The sequence below is a fragment of the Perna viridis genome, chromosome 3 (assembly GCF_037379345.1).
Source record: "Perna viridis isolate PV_CMFRI_1.1 ecotype Kerala chromosome 3, ASM3737934v1, whole genome shotgun sequence".
Lineage (NCBI taxonomy): Eukaryota > Metazoa > Mollusca > Bivalvia > Mytilida > Mytilidae > Perna > Perna viridis.
Window position 1 is genome coordinate 29,879,834 of NC_142447.1, and position 21,727 is coordinate 29,901,560.

The window sequence follows — 21,727 nt, forward strand, 5'->3', positions numbered from 1 at the left end:
TAGTCATTATTTAACCTGAAACATAAAGCAATCGTCTTTTCTTATTGACCTACAAACCACAAATGTCTTTTTTTTTTATACTACCCACAAAAATTGATACCCATGAAATTAAATGGAACCACAATTAAAGCTTCAATTGATAGTAATTTTACATTGTAGCGTTTTGCATTTGTAAAGTTTCTGAAGTTGTCGCTTATTAAAAGGTTTTGTTAACATATATTTGAACTGTATAGCGACTGTTCCTTTAATAACTTAATCATTAACAAACCCATAATCAACATTTATTGTGAAAATAAAAATTAGATGACATTTTTTCTGTAAAAATTCCATAATATATATTCCATATGGCACACCTGTTATGAAAGAACTTGTGTTCAATAATTGGCTAGCACAATATTATAAGATTATTGCTTGTACCTTAATAACTAATATTTTTCACATATGAATGTACTTTTTAATGTCTTAGAAATAAGAGCTTCTAAGCCTCGTTGTTTATTTTTCAGTTTATTTTTACACTGACATGTGAGAAGTGATTTACATTTGTACATGATTTTGATCACTTTTCCAGCAACCATTGTTTTAAATGTCATTAAGATGTTGTAGATAAATTAAAAATGAAATAACATTTGGCATGTTTAATTGACAAATAATTAAATACATTTTGTAGGTAAATGTTGTTTCTTGTAGTGAAACAAAACATATAAAAAATGTAAGGTGTTTTTCATTGTTATTTTTGAATATTCAATATGCATGTACATAATTTGGATAATCATGGTTGGATTTTCATTTTTTTTGTAATGAGTCTCACACTTCTGTTTCTGCTAAAATTTAAAACATAATTCATTTCAAGCTATATCTGTAGGTTTTGACACAGTAACCATGGTAACAGTGATTTTATTTATTACTATTATTGTTCACAAGTAACATAAACATTGTAGATGTACTTAAATGTTCTTTTTTTTCAGTATTTACGGAAATGTGGGTGTATGACTGATAGTGAAGATGGACTTTACATATTTATAGGGCATTCAAAGGGAATTATTGTGATTGATGCCAATACACAGGAAAAAATGGCTGTCTGGGAAGAAGATAGGGTGGATCTTCAGTACATAAAAGCACACATCATGGCACCTAATATATATTTATTAGTCTCTATAGATGATATGGGTAGGTTCATTCATGCATACACTTAACACTTCAACTATATAAGAGTGTTCCACGATTTTCTAAAGCAATGCTGAAGAATAAAAGATTATTTGGTTGTAACAAAAAACATCAATTCATATAAACTACTAATTTGGGAGTTTTTCTTTTTTCCAATATTGAGTTACAATCAATCATTGAAATCTGCTACTAAAAATATTAAATAAAATTTTAAAGTAATTCTATCTTTACGATTTAAGACAAAAAAACAATATGTCTGTTTCCTGCTACCCTACTGTCCTGTTTTTTGGTGCCAGCCCTAAACAATTTTGGCTATTTTGGCTCAAGCACCATTAAAGTCAAGATTATTTCCCATCAACTCAATGAAAAGTGTTTTTGAAAAATAAAATAATTTTCTTACCTACCTACCCTACATTTTTTTGTTGGTAACAGGAAACAAGACTATTGTTTTCATTGGCCTAACATTGGTCCTTATTTCTTTTATAGGGTTTTCCAGGTTGCATGCATACTGTGGAGAAAAACTATACTTGTTAAAGCATCTTAATGAACATCAGGTATATTACAGCATTGTTACTGTAGTGATACTGTTTATCTTAGTTAATGTTTACGCTTATTCTATTATTTTTGTTGATGTTGAAAATATCTGGTTTCAAGTTTAACATTTGCAGACATTGTAAATACAAATGTACTTAGTCCTTGAAAAAAATGCTTGTTTTAGTATAAATTTAAACTGTCAACATTGAGTTTGGAACATGAGATGATTAGGTGAAGATGGGGGAAATGCATAATTATAATACTTTGACGAGATCCACAAGCAAATACAGCTCACAGGCACAACAGCATGAAATAAACCTTAATATGCATCCATACAAGAATGTATTGCAATGTAAAGATACAGTATATAAATGTAAAGGTACATCTTTGATAAAAAGAGTTTAACTACATGTATTACAAAATGCACATGTTTGTATTAAAATTTAAAACTGACACTTTACTTTATATCGATACCTATACAGGAAGGGACAGACAAGTTGATAATCAGTAAATGTAATGCATCCAAAGAGGGTGATTATCTTGGTGTTGTGTTTGAAAGTAAGTATATTTGAAGATATATTGAATCAATCTGTGTGAAAGAGTAATCAAGGGAACCAAGATTCTATTGGAAATCAGAATAATGTAATCCAGGGACAAAGACCAGACAGGGAAAACAGACAAACACAACAAAGAACATAAAATAACCAAAATAATGCATACAAAGTAACAAAAGTAAATGAGCAACTCCAACTCCTTTAAAAACTGGGAGAGTGGGCCAGATGTATATGTAGGGTAAGCGTCCTTTGCTTTTCTAGAAACACCAGCAGAGTTGCTCATAAAAAGTCAAGTCCATGGTAGAGAAAGGGGAAAGGAAAACTATGATGCGTTGAACAAATCAGTTTTCATGGTGCAGATGGATACACTGTAATGATCCATGAGTTCATGATGATCATCAGGATTAAAAGTTTGTTTTTAGTTTTGAAACTAAGATACAAATGAATTTTTATTGCTATTCTTTCAATGGAGTCTCTCCATTCAATTATGGTCCTTCTGGTCACATCGTTACAGGAGATTTAACCATTATCGAAAACGAATCTCCGCGTAATACCCTTTCTAAAGGTCCCAAGTACCGTGAATCACGCTCCATAAATTGGAATTATAACTTTAAAGTTCTTATGGTTGCCGCCGAGGACTATGCAAGAAAATGGATAAAACGAGAACAAGAAGACATTGATTATCTGTCAGAGTGGTTAAAGGCCGTGATGTCTTTAATTTTGAAACGAATGAAAGTTTTAAGTAGGTCAATGAGTGCCAAGGCTACATCAGTTTTCAGAGACCCAGATGTAGCAAAAACATTGTTTACTATACATGACAAGTATGTTGTCATACCAGCAGACAAAGCCCAAAACAACATTGTTTTTGTCTGCAAAATGTTTTATATCCAATGTTTATTATCAGAGGTAGACGTAGAAAATAATAGCAGTGATAAGACCTACACTGCTACCACTCTCTCCAAAGAAGAGATTGTGGAAAACCATAAATCTGTGCTATCCTCTTTTGGTCTCTCTGCCAGGGACGATGATTGTGATTTACCGTCTATGTACTGGATTCCTAAATTCACAAGAATCCATACAAACAACGTTTCATAGCTGGATCTGCAAAATGTACCACCAAACCTCTTTCAAAGCTTTTAACTTCTATACTCACAACTGTCAAAGAGGGTCTGCAGTCCTACCACAACACTTGTTACTCCCATAGTGGTATTAATTCAATGTGGATCCTAAAAAATTCAAAAGATCTTTTGGAGACAATCAGTTCAAGACTATTATCTGAATATAATAGCATTAAAACCTATGATTTTTCAACACTGTATACTTCTATTCCCCATACTCAGTTAAAATCCTGACTTAAAAACATTATGCATCGTTGTTTTTCCAAAAAAGATGGTACACCTAGATACAAATATATAGTTCTTGGTAGAGATTCCTCATACTTTCTAAGAAGTAATTCCAAATCATCTTCCAAATATACAGAAGAAGATGTTTACAAAATGCTGGAATTTTTAATCGACAACATATTTGTCCAGTGTGGTGGACGTGTTTTTCAACAAATGGTCCTCCTTTACTTGCTGACTTATTCCTTCACTCTTATGAGGCTGACTTTATAGCTGATCTGATCAGAAAGAAAGAATATCATTTGGCTAGATCCTTCAATCTCAGTTTCTATATATAGATGACATATTATCTTTAAACAATCCTAATTTCGGGGATTTGATATATCACATCTACCCAAAAGAACTTGAGATAAAGGATACTACAGACACTGTGAAGTCAGCCTCATATCTTGACCTACACTTAGAAATCGATGGTAAAGGAAAACCATTGACCAAACTTTACGACAAACGTGATGACTTTTCATTCAGAATTGTCAACTTTCCTTTCATCTGTGGCAACATCCCTTTGGCTCCTGCGTATGGAGTGTTCATATCACAACTCATACGTTATGCCAGGGCTTGCCAAAATTATGCAGACTTTTTGTATCGCGCTAGAACTCTAACAAATATGCTTCTGGAACAGGGTTACGTTGCTACAAGATTGAAGTCATCACTACAGAAGTTTTATGGTCGTCATTATGAACTCGTGGATCGTTATGGTGTATCCATCAGCACCATGAAAACTGATTTATTCAACGGGTCATAGTTTTCCTTTCCTCGTTTGTCTACCCCGGACTTGACTTTTTATGAGCAACTTCGCGGGTGTTTCTAGAAAAGCAAAGGACGCTTACCCTACCGGTGCACCTGGTCCATGCTCCCAGTTTTTAGTGGAGTCGGAGTTGCTCATTTACTTTTGTTACTTTGTATGTATGATTTTTTTTTTACTTTATGTTCTTTGTTGTGTATGTCTGTTTTTCATGTCTGGTCTTTGTCCCTGGATTACATTCTTTTGATTACCGCTATAACCTTGGTTCCCTTGATTACTCTAGATAGATACATTTAGAAATTTTATGGGATGATATGACAGAATAGTTAGATATTTTAAATCACATTCACTTAAATACAAAAAAAACTTACATATGCTTGAGACTGAAAGCATTCACATTACTTTCTAGTTGAAGTTTTAACATTATGCTAAGCTTAAAATCACTACTAGAATGACAATATGATGCATTTGCATTCCTATATCTATAAATTGTTTAGAACTCAGTCTATGGATTCTTTATAATCTCTTTAAAGTAATTACTGTCTCAATGTCTCCCAGAGTCAGTGGTTTACATGGGCTACATGTAGCTTAGAGAGTCACTAGATTGAGTCTTAAATGCAACCAATCAATGTTATCACTGAAATATATTTATTTATATAGATCCAGAAAGCAGAGATATATGGTTGGAGATTCACAAACTACCAAGAGAAAACTGGGTAACAGAATTGGAAAATGCCAAAGCTAAGTTACAGAAAAAAGAAGAAGCCAAGGTGTGTTATCATGAAACAGAGAGAAGTTTTGATAAGAAATATGATTGTTTTTGTTGTAGTGATCACCTATTCAATTATGAACTGTTCACTTTGTCTTATGGTCTGTGTTTTTGATTTTTGTTCTTTACTGGTCTGAGTTTGTGATTTCTAACAATGTGCTTAAAGTCAAATGCATTAGGAAAAACTAGGATGCTAAATAACATTGTCTTCTAATCAAAGTTTCAATTAGAGAGGGAAGTCAAAAATGACATAATTTTTTAATTGATGCTGTCTTCAGAGCAATGGACATATGGAAGCTGTAATAACTTGTCATTTAAGTTCTATTCTAATATTATGCCAGAGTTGATATGCTTATGCTATGTTGATTTATCTCTATAGCCAGAAATAAAAGAAGTGAAGGAAGAAACTGTTTCAGAAGCAGGGGAAACCTCAGAAATATCTGAGTCAGAAAAACAACCTGAACAACAACAGGTAATGATTCAAGGGAGATTATTTAATTTTTATGATAACTACTGTATAATAATGAAATTTAAACTACATGTATATGCTTGATACTATTCTTATTCTGAAAAGTTCAAAAACTTAATGTTACTTTCCAGTTTTATCAGCCTATACATTATACAGTGAAACCTTCCTTACCCAAACTTTTGGATCTAAAGATATCTCACGAATAAATAATTTGTATGCTCTAAATTCTTACAAGATGGTTTGAAGAAGCTGTATAATGTTTTGTTGAAAAAATTGTAGCTCATGCAGTGTTATCTCAGGTTTTGTTGTACTATCAACACCTTATCATAAGGTTCTGAAAAAAATAAGATACTACTAAAATGTTATCTTTGAACAGAAATAAAACAACCAAAGTAAACTGTTGAGGTAGAAGAAAATGCTGACGTGAACTTCTCTTATCATTTTAGCCATCACAAAGTCATCCATTTAATCCTCCAACAAAAAGTTTTAAACGAGTAAGATTTGTGTGTTATTGTGATTGTGGTTGCACTTCAGGGATTGTATATCAGATATCGTATGATTTAGCCATTATGTATGCTATGAGTTACTTTTTTTGCAATTTGATCTGTATTTGCCATTGAATTTTTGCTAGCAGCTATGAATGTGCTAGGTTTTGAATTCAAAAGGCCATATTAACAATCAGAGTCAATTATACTGTACATAGACTTACATGCATATCTTATTAGATTTCAGCAACAAATACTGATGAGGTGCCTTTAAAGTCAGAAGTTGTGATAATTATTTTTAAAGTCATAAGCTTATTTGTAAAAAAAAGTTGATACTAGCACTGTGTTGCTTCATATTGTTATTGAATCTTATTTACAATGAAACATAAATAAGGCAAATCAAATGCAATGGAACCCATGGAAAACAGAGTCTTGTAATAAACTTGAAAAATGTTAGTCAAGCATTAAATTGACTTGACTCATCTCAAATCTTGTCAGTAATAATGTTACACATAACTTTCTTGTGATTTTGTCATGTTATTTATGTATATTCTATATCACACTTATAACATCCACAGGACATTTGTATACACAAGCATCTCATTACTAATCACTATTTTATTTTGGTAATAGATAATTAAAAGAAAGATTTTAAGAGGCTGTCCATATAAAATTCAGACAAATCATGTGATATGGGTGGAACAACACAATTTTTTTCCACTGAATTTTTAGTTCCAATGTAATGTTTATATCATACAAAATACATGTATGTAAAAGATTTGTTCAATTCGACAATTGTTGGCTCAAAAATTATTTTTATAGTTCCCTAACAAAGCAACCAAATTTTGCACAAAATAAAGAATTATCTCCCTTTTTCAATGAATTTCAATGTATTTGTTTTAATTCATTTACCTCTAATTGCAGTAAATAAAAAACTAATTTGGGAAAGGATGCATTTATGATATGAAGTCATGTTTTTTTTTAAAGCAAAATTTGTCATGTGCCACATGCTGTTTGGTTTTTGTGTCATGTGCCACCCACTGCCTGGTTTTTGCTTGGATACCCTCTTAAAGCTTAATTAAATACATTTTTAAAGTTAAAATTAGTATTCCATAAAAGGAAAGCATAAATCAGCTCGTGCAGGCGTTTTTTCTTGATATCATCGTTTTGCAATGAATATGACCATCAAAACACACTACTACTGCTTTGTCTGACTGACTTGTTTTATATTTAAATAAAATATAGAAAAATTGTGCCTACATCCTTTATGTGTGTGTATGCTGAAAATGTGTAGTAAGAAATTAGTCAGATGATTTTTCTAACATTCCTTCATGTATTTGTCTTAAGATGTTTTTCTTGCTAGAGCAAAACTTTTCAGTATGGTTAACTCAGTATGCAATATAAAATAATATTTTAAAATTACAATCAAATTAAGTCAAATTGATATACCGCTGCTCATATGGTACATGTATGTTGGAATCACCTTGTCCATCCATCGTTTAGTCCATCCGTACAAACTCTGTCACCTAATTATCTTGGCTCCCAATGTAAAGATTTATTTCAAATTAAGTATAGGGCTTTATATTTCCATTACTTTTCAGCTTTCTGTCAGACAGCTTGGTTCTTTTAAATTCTTCTATTACACAGGGAGACCCATCTCTTTTCTGATTCTTCTGCCACTGAGTGGAATTCAATGAAACTTTCACAGAATCTTTGTTCCATTGTACACCTGTGTTAGATTTTGATTTACATAAATTTGGGGGTTTCACAAAGCAAAACATGGACTTTGTCATTTGTGAATATGGGGACATGGGGGACTCATCTCTTATCTGTTACTTCTCCTTTACCACTGAATGGAATAACATGAAACTTTCACAGAATCTTTATTACATGTTCCCATCTAGCACATGCTATTTTAGATTTTGATAAGGATCAGTTTGGGAGTTTTAACATAGCAATGCATGGACTTAGTCATTGATGAATATGGGGACATGGGGGACCAATCTCTTATCTGTTACTCCTCCCTCACCACTGAATGGAATTGATTGAAACTTTCACAGAATTGGTATTACACAATCCCATTGTGCACCTTCTATTTTGATCCAAATTAATACAGAGGTCAAACGGTGCATGCTATCAAATGTGGTGGTGGTATTAAGTTGGAGAGCTTTAATCACAGTTTCCTAGTTTCTGTTTGCTTATAGGTGATTAAAAATATTCTCTCTTGCAAATGAATATTCTTATAGTTTAAACCCTTATCTTAAGCAAATGGTACAAAACATTAGGGCAGAGATAAAGGTAATTACTAATAGAAAGTGAAAAATTACTTACCAAACAGAAATGTTGCTACTGCTGGAGTCATCAAGTACCATTGTCATTTTACTAATCAGCTAGTACCGGATGCTCAAAACCAATGAGAGTTAATATTACTGTTTGGAGCCCTTGAATGCTTGCTAATACTACTAATAAGATCTAATACCTGAGAAAATAAATTTCTTTCCATTCGGATCGACAGCATGTAATACATTTTCATGCAAGATTATGTTTCAGGTTCATGAAGACACTTCTGCTGTGAAGTTTTCTCACCCATCACTAGTATTTAAGTTGAAACCCCCACCACAAGTAACTGGTAGGTACATGTATACTTGTAGACATCTTCTTTCATCAGAAAATTATTATCCATATAGATTTAAGATGTTTTGGAAGCATTGAAATGAGTAATTTGTTTTGCTTCACACATTTCTTTTAAACATACATGTAACAATTATAATGTAAGATTATTCTGGTTGTAAAGTGATTAAGTATGGTACATGTGTACTAACATTTTTCAGATTATTTTTTGGAAGATATGATTTAAAAAATTAATTACATGAGAAACTAAGTTGACCTTTTAATTTTTCTGACATGCCTGGTTTTTAGTTATTATAATCCTATTACTGTTTTATCCATGTTTACTGCCTGATTAAACTACTTTATCTCCATAGCTTTAGAGCGTAGAGGTAAAAATCAACCTTGCCATTTCTCCAATTTCTTAAAACACAATCTTAATTCATATTATGAAATAAACATCTGTTAGAGACTTTTTAGTTACAATTTAGCCCATGCACATCTTTGTATCAATATTGACATGCTTTAAAAACAAAATGAGGTGTCATTTCCTCACATCTGTATATTATAATAACTAATGGATTACATCTTCTCACTATCCTTATATTAATTTACATAAAACACAACACCAAACTTTGTTGCACTAAACTAACAAGTCCCCAGTTATGACATTCACCATATAACTAATTGGCACTTCTTTGTTATTGTTGTAAAGTCAAAGGATTTTCGTGGTATAAAGTGTTGGTGATATCATCACCTCTTTAAAGTCATTGTGATCACATTAAACATGATACTGCTCATTTCAATATGTAATTGATTATATCACAAACAAACATATATACAGTATGTAGATTGGAGAATTTTTGTTCAAACAGATATTGATGTAACCTGTTTTATGCATATGTTGCAGAACAGTAGAAAAAACCTGCCCAGCATAAAAAAAAATAATTAGTAATGAAAGTGTTAAGGACAGACAAAAAAGTATCAAATTAAACAGAATTCTTAAATGCCAATGTGAAAAAAGGGCAGGTTCTATTTTTTTGTGTGAAAGATTTAAATTTCTATTTACTTATGCCTGGATTTGTAGACAACCAATAAATTACCTTGTTTTAACACCAGGTAACTTAGCATCATCTGTGTACTCTGCCACTCAGAAGATTGATACAGGAGAGGTACTGGGAACAGGACTGAACCATGTCTTGTCTACTACTCAAATAGAACTAAGGAAAGAAGTCTTTGACCATTTACATGAGAACTTACTGGATTATTTACCAAAGGGAGATAATCAAGACAATATTCCGTAAGTAGGAAATTTTTCATGTTAGAAATGCTGTTTGTGAAAATAAATTGATGAGCTGTTAGGATGAATATAAATTCATTGTTATAATTAAACTTGTTCACATAGTTATGTTAGTTTACAGTGTAATGCTCTCAGTATTCATACAAATGGTGCTGCACTGCACATCAAGGTTGTCTTTTTACTGAGCACTTCATACAATATATGTACCTTTCTTATATGTATTATCTATACCATAAAGTGTTCTATTTTTGTTATTTTATTCATGCATTCCAACTTTATTTTGTTGATTTAAATTGTACATTTACTGTCATTTCTCATTAGAGGTTTTGGTGGAAATCAAAATCCTCAAATGAAATCAAGGTGCTTTCACCGTATTTCATCTATTAAGGAAAAGAAGTAGATTATATATAAACATCTTTTCAGTTTAGCAGAATCATGTATTTTTTCTGAAATAGTTTATTACTTTATTGATATTTACAAGTTCTGAGTTTCTGTCATGCTTATACTTGAATGATGGCATTTAAAAACTTCCAATCTAAGAGGCTTATTGAAGGTCATTTAGTCAAAATTGAGTTATCATACATAATTTTAAAGAAAATGTTTGTTACTCTTAATCTATTGTTATGTTAACCAAGGTAATTATTCTGTTTTCAGAGATGTCACTTTCCATTTTCTAAATGCTGGGAAAATGATCCCTGTTGGGTTAGAAAATCAAGCTAATCTAAGTGAGTATTGTATGGTAGACCGGAAACAGTCACATCTGCTTACACCTGAATAGCTTTAATGATTCTGGTACTATCTCATACTTAACACGGGACATTAGTTTTAATACTCACACTCAAAAAATGAATTCATCCCTCCATCCATCAGAATTTTGTATGTGACTTTTTAGAGGGTCATTTGTTCTAATTTTTGGTTTCTGTCCAATGTAAACCCTGTACAAGCAGGGGTACCAAGCACCACAATGTGTGCAACTAAATTTTTCTTAAATTTTCTTTAACAATGTTGATGCATTTTTTAAAATTTGTATCAAGTTCAGACAATGAATTTTCACAACTCCCTTCTGCATGTCATTAAAGAGCAGAGAAAATATGGTTGGTTAAGTAATTAAAAGTTAATTCTTCTAGAAATTCCTAATATTCTGTTTATGGATACTTTATAGGGACATTTCATTTTCTTTTTTATATGTTGAAAAGGTAACAAAAATGTCAATTTCACCTGTAAAAATATTTTCAATTGGCCTATTCTGTCAGATTGATCCAATAGCGTTGTGATACGGTTCATATAACATCAACAGAAAGCTTCGTATGAATGAATGTTTATTTTGTTAGGCAAGATATTCAAGGTTTTCGATGTTATATATGAGTAATATTTGTTTAATCATCAGTAAAATTTAGAAACTGGTAAGTTCACAGAATCATCTGAATGGTCTTTGAAAAGTTAAAACTGCACTGAGAGATCCATTCTCTTCAGTCAGACACATTTTTTTAAAAGTGCTCTCGGGGCGAGAATGTTAAGAAATTTGTTGTAATTTATGTTGGTTTATTTCACATTTGTTTTTGTTTTGTATTTATCTTTTTGCAATTAATTTCTCAATGATTTGGTCATGCTTGCCTGCTGACAAACTGACTTGTTAATTTCTGTATCAGGGCTAGTATGCTGTGACAAGCATTATCAACCTGTGTACATCAAAGGGAAATGCCGTAAATTACCAATAAAAGCAATGATTATGTTTATTTGTGCTCCTGTAACAACTGATAACATCATAGACAGGCAAATGCTAGAATTTCCACCACAATAGATGCTGGATTTCAAGTGGCCAAATGTTCCAAAGGAATCATACAGAAAAAAGGTTTTATAACTCGTGAAATTCGAATATTGCAAATATCAAGTCACTTTATTTGATTCAACATCATAACAATCTTACTGAGGCTTGTTTGTTATGATGTTAAAATTGAATAACTTGCAATATTCAACTTTCACTCATTATGAAACCTATAATTTTTACCCTGAAAAAGAGATATACTACAAAATGATTACAAAAGTGTATTTTTGGAGCATAATATCATGATGACAGTTTTGGGATATTATAGCAATATCCTCCTTGAATCAGTGACAATGAGTAAATTGCCTATAAAATTCATTGTTTCTCTAATGAAACAAGTCATAACATCCAGTGCTATTGAATCTCTTGGATCAGTTCTGATTGTGGTAAAAATTTACTGTAATTTGACTTGTCCAATCTGTTCCACTCAGAAAAAGCCTGAACAACTGGCAGGCATTATTCATTCAGACATGTTTTAGTATTGAAAGTAATGCCAAAGTAACAACTGTTTGAGTAGCTTTGATTTAAGACATGTCTGCATATTTTATCAATTTTTTTTAAACATTAGATTGAGATAGGTTTTTTTCTATATATCCAGATGTGCCCACCACTGTAGCAGTATGGTGGAAGGATGGAACACATGTAATGCATTACTCATTACTCAAACCTCCTGGCAAAGGTGAGTTTAATGAAAATTTCAATCAGAAAATAACAACACATATTAGATAAAAACACTACATTAAACAATTGAAATTTTGTTCACTGATATCACAAATTTGAGGAAGTCTAAATAAACAGTTTATTGGATCTTGGGTACTTTTTCATACAACGACATGAAATGTCTATGATTTCTTGTCATGATTTATTCTTATTGTCAGGGATTAACTGTTTGGCTTTGAAGTAGCTGAGTTTTATAGTTGGTTCCCAAAGACTAATAAAGCTACTATTCCGAAAAGAAAAAAAACTTAGTGTAATTAAAATATTTCTATAAACATGTTATAGCAGAATTATCTTTTGATATTTTTCAGAATGATATTTTATTTCATATGTTTTAAAATTATTATTAAACAATTCTATTTGTTTCAGATGAAATGAAGCCTGATATGGTATGGCCTTATACATCTATCATAACTTCATCAGCTGTATCAGCGGATACCTCTATGTTGATTCTTGGTCTCTGTAATGGTAGTATTGTTCTGTGGGACAGATACTTAGGTATATACACTAATTAGTGATAATATAATTACTGGTATTAAGGAAAGATTAATTAAGGATCAGATAGTATATTATACTGCAATCTTCCTATTTGTGCAAGTAAAACATATTGACTCTTTATTCATAATGCTTTAATATGCCAATGTCATATTATCACTTTAAGCCACACCCACTTCTTGAATGTTTACATTTCCGACCGCCATTAGTTGTGATTGAATACACAATGTGACACACTTAATATAACCAGCCAACTGTTGAAGTGAGGACACAATGGGGCATTGTTTTGAGTCTAAAGCAAAATACTGTTGTTATCATTCCCTGTTCATGAAAATATTTTTTTTATTACAGTATAAACACAATAATAATGTCTTTATTCTGCTTGAAATGGGGTAACTGCTCGGGCGGAACCTATCAGTTACCCCATTACTTCGCCTCATCCTTTTATTCCTTTTATGTGAAGTCAAGACACTATCATTGTCTATGTAATTTCTTGATATATTGTATATAGCTGGTATTTTTGACAGGGTGCTAATTTTGGAATATTCTAGCAGTCTATGAAAACTTCAAAATGATTTCAATGAAATATTTACTCTTGACATGAGTAATAAGTGCAGCATTAAGCATTTACCAAAATTAGAAGTGCTAAAAATGTTTGGATACATTTTTGCCTCAAAATCACCAAAATTTTATACCCTAAAAATAACCTGCAATACAGTTACAAATGGTCAGTCATCATTTTTGTGGTGTAATGACAAAGTATGTGGTTAAGAGTTAATATTTCAATAGCATAGCACACTCCAAGTTCTATAAGAGTATTACATGAATATTTCTTAATACCTGTGCAATAACCCTGTCATTGTATATCAAAGCTTAAGATTTTATTCGAAATGTTGGTTTTTTGTTGGCTATCAGTGATATCATGGATTAGTAGCTTTATTTGTACCAGTGCAGATGTAAGGTTGGTTAGGTTGATTTCTATGGTAAACATTATGGTGCTGTATAATTACTTAAGTTCATATATATAGAAAGCAGTGGTATATCTAATGTTTGTATGTGAAAATTAATTTCGATAATTCACATGCAAAATAAATTTGGTAATTTCATCCGCAGACTTTTTCCCACCATAACGTCACAACATGAATATCAATCTGCTGATCACAACCTTGGTAATTCGTGTGGAAAAATGCATTAAATTTTGGTGGTTTCCTAATCTACCATTCAAAGACATGGAGATATGTCATTTACAGAGCATTGAGTTCAAAACTAAAAGCAAAAAGCTTTCTGTGTAACAATGCAGATTGAAAAAAAGTCAAATATCTATTTCTACATGATAAGAATGTTAGAAAAGCAGTAAGTAGAAGATTTTGTGTAGTAATACATTGTTCTGAGATCCCAGTAGTAAACAATGAAATTCAGATTGGTCTTCAGATTTCAATACCTTCTACGTCAGGAATTCCAGTAAGAAAATTGGAAGTAGAGCAACTATCTTACAAACCCTATTAATTTGGATGTAACATTAATTATTTGTAGGGATACAGAGAGGAGTTATAAGTATAATTTGGATGTAATATTAATTATTTGTAGGGATACAGAGAGGAGTTATAAGTATAAGTGATATCTCTAGTATAGAGAAGTTGTTATTCCTTGACCCTAGTATATGTCCTCAGGAGGATACAGAGTACCCACCCTACAGGACACGTACTACATCATATCTACTGGTTGTCTGTAGAGATGGATCTATGTATGCTGTGCTCATGGGAACTGGGGGAACGCAAGCAGAACCAATATGTCTGTCTCCCATGTAAGTTACAGACTCTTTCAGTTCTAACTTAGCAAAAACATAAGACAAAATAAGAACTTACAATGTTTGAAATTTGTCAGCAGTGTTAGGTTCTTAAAATGAAGTGATCGAGAGCCAAATGTGGTCTTTTAGCTGAAATATTAAAGAAAATTTTATTAGTATAATGAGAATAGATGTGGTGAATATGTCAAAGAGACAACAACCCCTCCTTGATTAAAATGTCAGCCCAAAGCCACCCATTGGTCTTCAATGAATGACAAGGAAACCTTCACACCACACCACCGGGCAGGATGCAGATACAGTGTATACAGATATTTACTCAAGTAACATAACTCATACTCACCCAGTTAGTTAACTACTGTGAAAGTATTATTATTTGTGGGGTACAAATTTTCGTGATTTTCGTGGGTAGGTCAAACCACAAAATTTGGTTCCCAATGAAAAGGAGATTTCCACTTAAGTATATACTGAAAACCTCAAAACCACGATTTCAAGAATCCACGAACTTGTGTTTCTTCCCTTATCCACAAAAACTGGTATCCATGAATTAAAGTACTTTCACAGTAAACCGTTGAATAGGCTCATTTGTGCGGGATATAGTTATGATATTGTTGTCAAATTGTTAGGGATAGCATTTTTTGGCATTAACATTGAATTGCTTATAGGGTCTTTACATAGAAATTAAATTATGGTACTAAATACTCAAGTAACATAAAAATAGTCCAGAAGTGGAAATGAAACAAGGCATACTGAGGCCAGAAATTCTTGACTTGGGACGGGCGTAAAAAATGCTGCAGGGTTAAAGTACTTTGATGTAATCACAACATTCTCCCTTTGAAATCTGGCCACTGTAAAAAAAAACATTCCACATCTGAAAATCAGTTCAAAAAGATCTGAGTCCCTTGTTACAATGGAAATAAAGAAACTGAATATAAATTGCACAAATGTACAAACTAAAGACTACTAGCAGTTGACTGATATGACAGCTCCAGACCGGTTTAAACCTACAAAAAGTTATGTCCCCATCATATGTTAAATAAATCCAAATTCTTCCCATGCTGGCTTGAGAACTACGGTACATCATAAGTCATACATTAAGGACACAACCCATGTCATGCCAAAAACTGTTTTTAAATATAGTGTTTTAATCTCTATGTAAAGACCCTATGAGCAAATTAATGTTAATACAAAAAATGCTAAACATTATAATGTGACAACTATATCATAACTATATCCCTTACGAATGAGCCTATTCAATAGTTAAGTTAACTTATTGGGTGAGTATCAAGCTTTCCGTGCTTTGTGTAGAATACTACCATAAAACAAAGGGTGAGAGATATCATTTTAATCCTTTACAATTACATCTGTATTTAAGAGTGAGTTCCTTGTATCAGTTACAAACTTTTGTGAATGTTTTTACGAGCTTGTGATATCGAAAACCTTGTTGTTGTAATTGTATAAAGATTCCTTTCCTTAAAATCTGAAACATTGTTATAAATACAACACATACTAAATGTACCAGGTACTAATAAAACTACTATAAACCAACTTGTCTAAATTTTTCAGTTTCCAGTATTTATTTTGTGGCTAATATTTTATTTTAAATGTATATCCTATAATAGAGGGACATATTCATAGTGATTAATTTTTGTGATAAACAATGAAAAACCACTCGCAAAAATAAGTTTTCTGTAATATTTAACAATAGAATGTCAGCTTATATTACATTTTCTTTTCAGAATTGAAGAAAGAGGGAATATGTTTTCTAAAGTGGAGACAATTAATGGACTGCCACATTTGGTAGGTAAAAAAAATCATTAATTTATCTAACTTGATAGCTGTCTATATTTAATACTGTTGATTCTGACAGTCTTTTGATTATATCATAAATGAAAACGAGAGAGTGCACAGAATGCCATACAAAGGATAAAATCCAAAATTGTAAGTTTATAGCCCAGTACATGGAGAAATGGACAATGGGTTGGATAGACAAGGTAAACGCCTTATAGCTCAAGCATAATATCTTGGATTGCAATGTTTCAGTCTGTTCCAAAATATCAAAGTAAAAATAAAGAAGAAAAAGCGTGTGCTGTCACTGAATTATTTATACTGGAAAGATGTCTTTGTTTGATAAAACAAGCTTTCTCTGTTCTTTTATGTAATGATTAGAGCTCTTAATGTGTCACACAAATAACAAATATTTATAAAAGATAGAAGTTTTATTTATATATCATGTCATATTATATTTGAGTTCAAAATTTTTGTAAACTTTTTCAGATATTAACAGTATTACAGAATGGGACTGTACAGATTAGAGATACAATGCAGGGGAAAGTCCTCTGTGAAATGAAGATCCCTGAAACACATGAACTCATGTCTCCATGGGATCCTGTTGTTACCATTGGCAACAATGGACACATTTTATACCTAAGAGGTAACATAATGCCATCCTTTAGATCAAAACTAAACTGAATACAGTTATAATGAAAAAAATCTAGAAAACTTTGAGTCAAGTCCACTAGACACTACCCATGATTCTTTCCTGAAAATCCTTATAGGAAACTTCAAGTGTCTGTTGAAGAAGCACTTTGATTATTATCTTAATACAGGATTCATTGTGTATGTTGTTTAACATGCAGGTAGAATGATAGGATAAATGAATGCTTAGAAGTAATGCCACATTTATAAATTTCTATCTGTCAATAGCAATAGAAAAAGAACCAACAGATATTGAGGAAACATCAACAGATGCCAGTACACCTCAAGGAACTGTTTTAGTGTATCCTCTTGATACATTCAATACCTTAGAGATGTTTTTTAGTAAAAAGAAAGATTCTATACCACTCTCTGTTCATACTACCATGGATAAAAGGATTGATGCTTTGTTTAAAGAAAGGTAAAGCATATTTTATACTTGAGCTTCACAATTAATTTTATTATGCATTGTAAGAATCTTTTCAACAATTCTAAGCTGTAATATTACAAAAATATTAAAAAAACAAGAATGTTGAGAATGTTCTACGTTCAAACATATTTTATTTTGTAGAATATTACACAAAAGGGATTGGACAAAAGTACATCTTACCTTTGAAGTATTTTCCCATTAAAAATACTGTATTCTTATGAGCATGTGCACACTGAAATAAACATTTTAGAAAAGTATAATGAAGGAATCAGTTATGTAAAATGAAGAAAGAGGGAAATGCTTTTGCATAGTACTATATTTTGGAGGAAAAAGATAAATAAAAGGAGATGCCTGCACTTTTGTGTTTATATACATTAAAAAGCTGACTTCAGTAATAACATGGTTTGTTCATGGGATAGATTCCTGTAACTGTATAAGAATAATTCCAGATTGATTGGCAAATTTTCTGACAACCACACGTTTGCCAGTCAAGATAATGAATAAGATCTTTGATTTTATTGTTGCCAATGCAAAGATAGAGAATGTAGGTTTGAATTTCCCTTTTAACCCTTGGCAAAACAATTCATTTAAAGTTCTAGAAATAAAATTTAGTTTTTTAAAACAGCTTACATCAGTAATGTATTTTTGAAGTAGTATCACCTGTTAAGTTTTTAACCTCTTTAAAATTTATCATGTAAACAGTATTCTACACATCTACACCTACCAAACTTTTACTTCTAGAATTGCTATGCAAGCATTAAGGAAAGACAGGATGCAGGAAAGATGGAACTGTTTTAAAGAAGAAATATGGACAATTCTACAGTATAAAGAACAAGCCTCTAAAAACGCAGAGGAGAGGGAGGCCTATGTAAGTTTTATTAATTCTGTACATGGTTTTGTGTTTTCAAAGTTTATGTTGCATTCCCTCTTGATATATTTGTATTTATTTTGTATTCAACCATACTTCAGATTATAAAGTATTATTAACCTTCGTCAACATCAAACCTTAAGCTGCCTAAGTTTTCACGTGACAACATTGTGAAACTACTAATATGTGTTGCCATTAATTTTTGTAATTTTGCACAATTGTTATGATTTGACTTTTGGATATTCAATGTATTTACTTCATTTATATTATTATCAATATAAAATAAATAGTATATTTTTTTTATTCCTTTGTCTGTTAAAAGCACAAAAATAGTATTATAGTACCCAAGACTAGTGTGGTGTTAAAGCATAGTACATCTTATGTCGTGCCTGTCTTCATTTGTGATTATAAATTCCATACAAAATTTTGAGTTTATATATTTTATTTTTCTTTGCAAATGTACAGTTTGTATGCCCTGAATCACTTTTAGAACCTTTGTAAACAAACACCTGCCTAAACTGACCTATTTTTTAATTCCAAAATGTGTTCAGTTTAGAATGGTTTCATTGTATAACTACAGATGTTTGGAGTTGCAAGAGTGTCCCTCACCCACATCATTTCAAAAATATTATTTTTCTGGCTTAAACATTTTTTATTTGTTATGATATGAAGACAATAGCATTACACTGACTTGACAAAAACTTAATACACATATTTGGCTAGACTTTATAAATCATTGAATTTTCCTGCAGTTCTCTCAGTCTCTTCCATTTATCTGTGAAATGTCAAATCAGTATAGTGTTTTATTATTGTCAGTATTATCTGTAAGTATCTTCTAAGCCTAGTCTAATCCTTCCTTTGGACAAAGATTTATTTTTTCTTAATCAATTTTATGTTTGAAGCTGGGGCTTTATATGTTACTTTTGGTTTTTTTTGTAATCTTAAGAAAAAAGTCATTAAAAAAATTTATATTTGCCTCATGGAATTGATAGACTAAAATAATAGCTCAGTGAAAGAGTAAGGAAGTGTTTAATAGGGAATTAGGACTATATTGTTTTAACATTGACAGGGTAAATGTTACTTTTATTATTATTATGATGGTTATTTACTGTAGGAGTTTGAGCCAGTGAAAGTTTTCCAGGTAAACTACTGTAGCTAGTGCTTGCTATGTACATTGTATAAATAATCTTTTTGGTGTATTAGTCATGGTATTGGTTGCAAAAACTGCATCATTTGTCGTCTGCTGTCAGTGAAATAACAGTGGTGAACCCAGGGAGTTCCAGAAAGTTGGAAGCCCCTTTTTATTGAAAAGTTTTCTTTATTTTATGCAAATTCTGACAAAATGAGCAAATAATACTGAAGCTTAAAAATTCTCCAGATCTGTCCCTGAAATATATCTGTGTCTGAAATAAACATCTACATTTAAAAACCAAGGTGATATTGTGTATTCAATTATTTAACAAAAAGAAATTTTGTGCTTTTTTTTTTTGCAAAAGCCTTCTAAACCAAAAAGTTTATTTGGGTATATTACTTTTCAATAAATTGGTAAATTTGATTTTTATTCCGCTGACAGTTTCCAGATGATAACTTGAGATGGATCAATGAATTTTTTTAAAAAGTTTACACTATTGTTCAGTACTATAAAATACAGTTTAATTTTCAGCTAAAATGAAGTTTTCGAGTTAGACTATTTTGAAAATTTTGCCATCCATGTTTTTTTGTGGCAGGATATCACTTAATGTCCATAAATGCCTTACTTTTTTTCCCCAGTGCTTCTTTTTATAAAGATTTTAGATTTATAAAAGTTATAATTACTCCACTTAAGATAAATGATATTTGTATTCGAGATTGATTTTGATACACAATACAACTAGAGGTAATAAAAATGATGATGTCTTTTAAAGTGTGCTGTTAACCTTTATTAAATACAGACTTTAGGCCATTTATGGGTTATATATATGTAGTTTTGAAGTAGTTAATCATGTGCATCTTGTCTATTAGTTGTATGTAGATTTATTTACTAGATCTTTATTACCATAGAATAATTAGTGAATTTCTTCAGATAGCACCTCTAGAGTCTTATTTGGATATAAGTTCTAATATAAAGTATGGAATTCTATATATAGAAGTTTAGTATTATAGAGAATAGTTGAACAGCATCATTGTCAGTCATCTTACAAGTTCAGTGCAAATGTATTGGAATGCTATCATTTCAGTTGTTATTTTCATTAAGTACAACATTTTACCTCACAAATGCATGTATTGTCTTAAATCTGTTGTTCTAATAACATTACTTAGTACATGTATTGTAGTGCTGAGGACGTGTTTAATTCAGTTTAGTGTTTGAGTTTAATGGGGCCCTATAGGGTATTAGGCTGTATCATATATCAATTGAAAGATAAATTTTATCACTCTACAAAAATGTCTCTTGTTGGAAAAAGTTCTTTTGTGCATTTTCAAAATTTTTACATGTCACCTCTGTCCAAATACCCGTAATTCATGATTTCACTTAATTTACCAAAATGTGTAATGAGTCCATTTATCTTGGACCCATTCTATAATAAATGCATAATAGCATAAAAATTTTCACTTAGATTTATAAGTATGATATTCAAAAACTATTTCAAATAACATTTCCATTGATACTATTTATAGCTGTATACCCTCTAGGCCCATTTAAGTTTTAAAACCCTTTTAAAATTATACTACATGTATTTACATGTATTACATCTTTGGAAATCTTGACAAAAAAATAACTGAGAAAAAAAATATTTGTAGTTTGTTTGGGAGAATGGACAGGGATACAGGAGTTAGGGGACGGAATGTGAGGATGAAGTTCCCCCAATCTACTTCCTCTTGTTTAACAGTAATGCTTATAATCTAGTTTATTCCCAACTATCACTGCACAAATAACGCTATTGCAATACATGTACTATGATAAAAGAATGAGGCATAAGTTACAACAAACCTGTCTTAAGTGACCTGCCTAAGGAGAACAAGATCAGGTCTTTTTTACATACAATACAATATATAGACATAATTATTTAAAACAGATTATAATACAGATGGTCATAAAGGCAGGTTTG

General features: G+C 31.3%; 1 protein-coding gene across 7 annotated transcripts in view; it reads left to right on the forward strand.

The window, feature by feature from the left end:
• LOC148621806 (WD repeat-containing protein 93-like) overlaps window positions 1–21,727 on the forward strand; it is a 33,338-nt gene that overhangs the window by 3,716 nt on the left and 7,895 nt on the right. For 2 of the 7 annotated variants that reach the window (XM_088576535.1, XM_088576532.1), the window contains exons 2-19: window positions 966–1,167; window positions 1,651–1,718; window positions 2,181–2,256; window positions 5,058–5,167; window positions 5,546–5,638; window positions 6,082–6,129; window positions 8,671–8,749; window positions 9,105–9,119; window positions 9,847–10,027; window positions 10,682–10,752; window positions 12,451–12,531; window positions 12,939–13,067; window positions 14,652–14,868; window positions 16,608–16,668; window positions 17,146–17,302; window positions 17,575–17,764; window positions 18,515–18,641; window positions 19,756–19,782. In XM_088576535.1, coding sequence (XP_088432661.1) covers window positions 966–1,167; window positions 1,651–1,718; window positions 2,181–2,256; window positions 5,058–5,167; window positions 5,546–5,638; window positions 6,082–6,129; window positions 8,671–8,749; window positions 9,105–9,119; window positions 9,847–10,027; window positions 10,682–10,752; window positions 12,451–12,531; window positions 12,939–13,067; window positions 14,652–14,868; window positions 16,608–16,668; window positions 17,146–17,302; window positions 17,575–17,764; window positions 18,515–18,641; window positions 19,756–19,782 — 1,932 coding nt within the window. The remainder of the gene's footprint in view (window positions 1–965; window positions 1,168–1,650; window positions 1,719–2,180; window positions 2,257–5,057; window positions 5,168–5,545; window positions 5,639–6,081; window positions 6,130–8,670; window positions 8,750–9,104; window positions 9,120–9,846; window positions 10,028–10,681; window positions 10,753–12,450; window positions 12,532–12,938; window positions 13,068–14,651; window positions 14,869–16,607; window positions 16,669–17,145; window positions 17,303–17,574; window positions 17,765–18,514; window positions 18,642–19,755; window positions 19,783–21,727) is intronic. The other 5 variants (XM_088576538.1, XM_088576534.1, XM_088576533.1 and 2 more) reach the window with 4 other exon arrangements.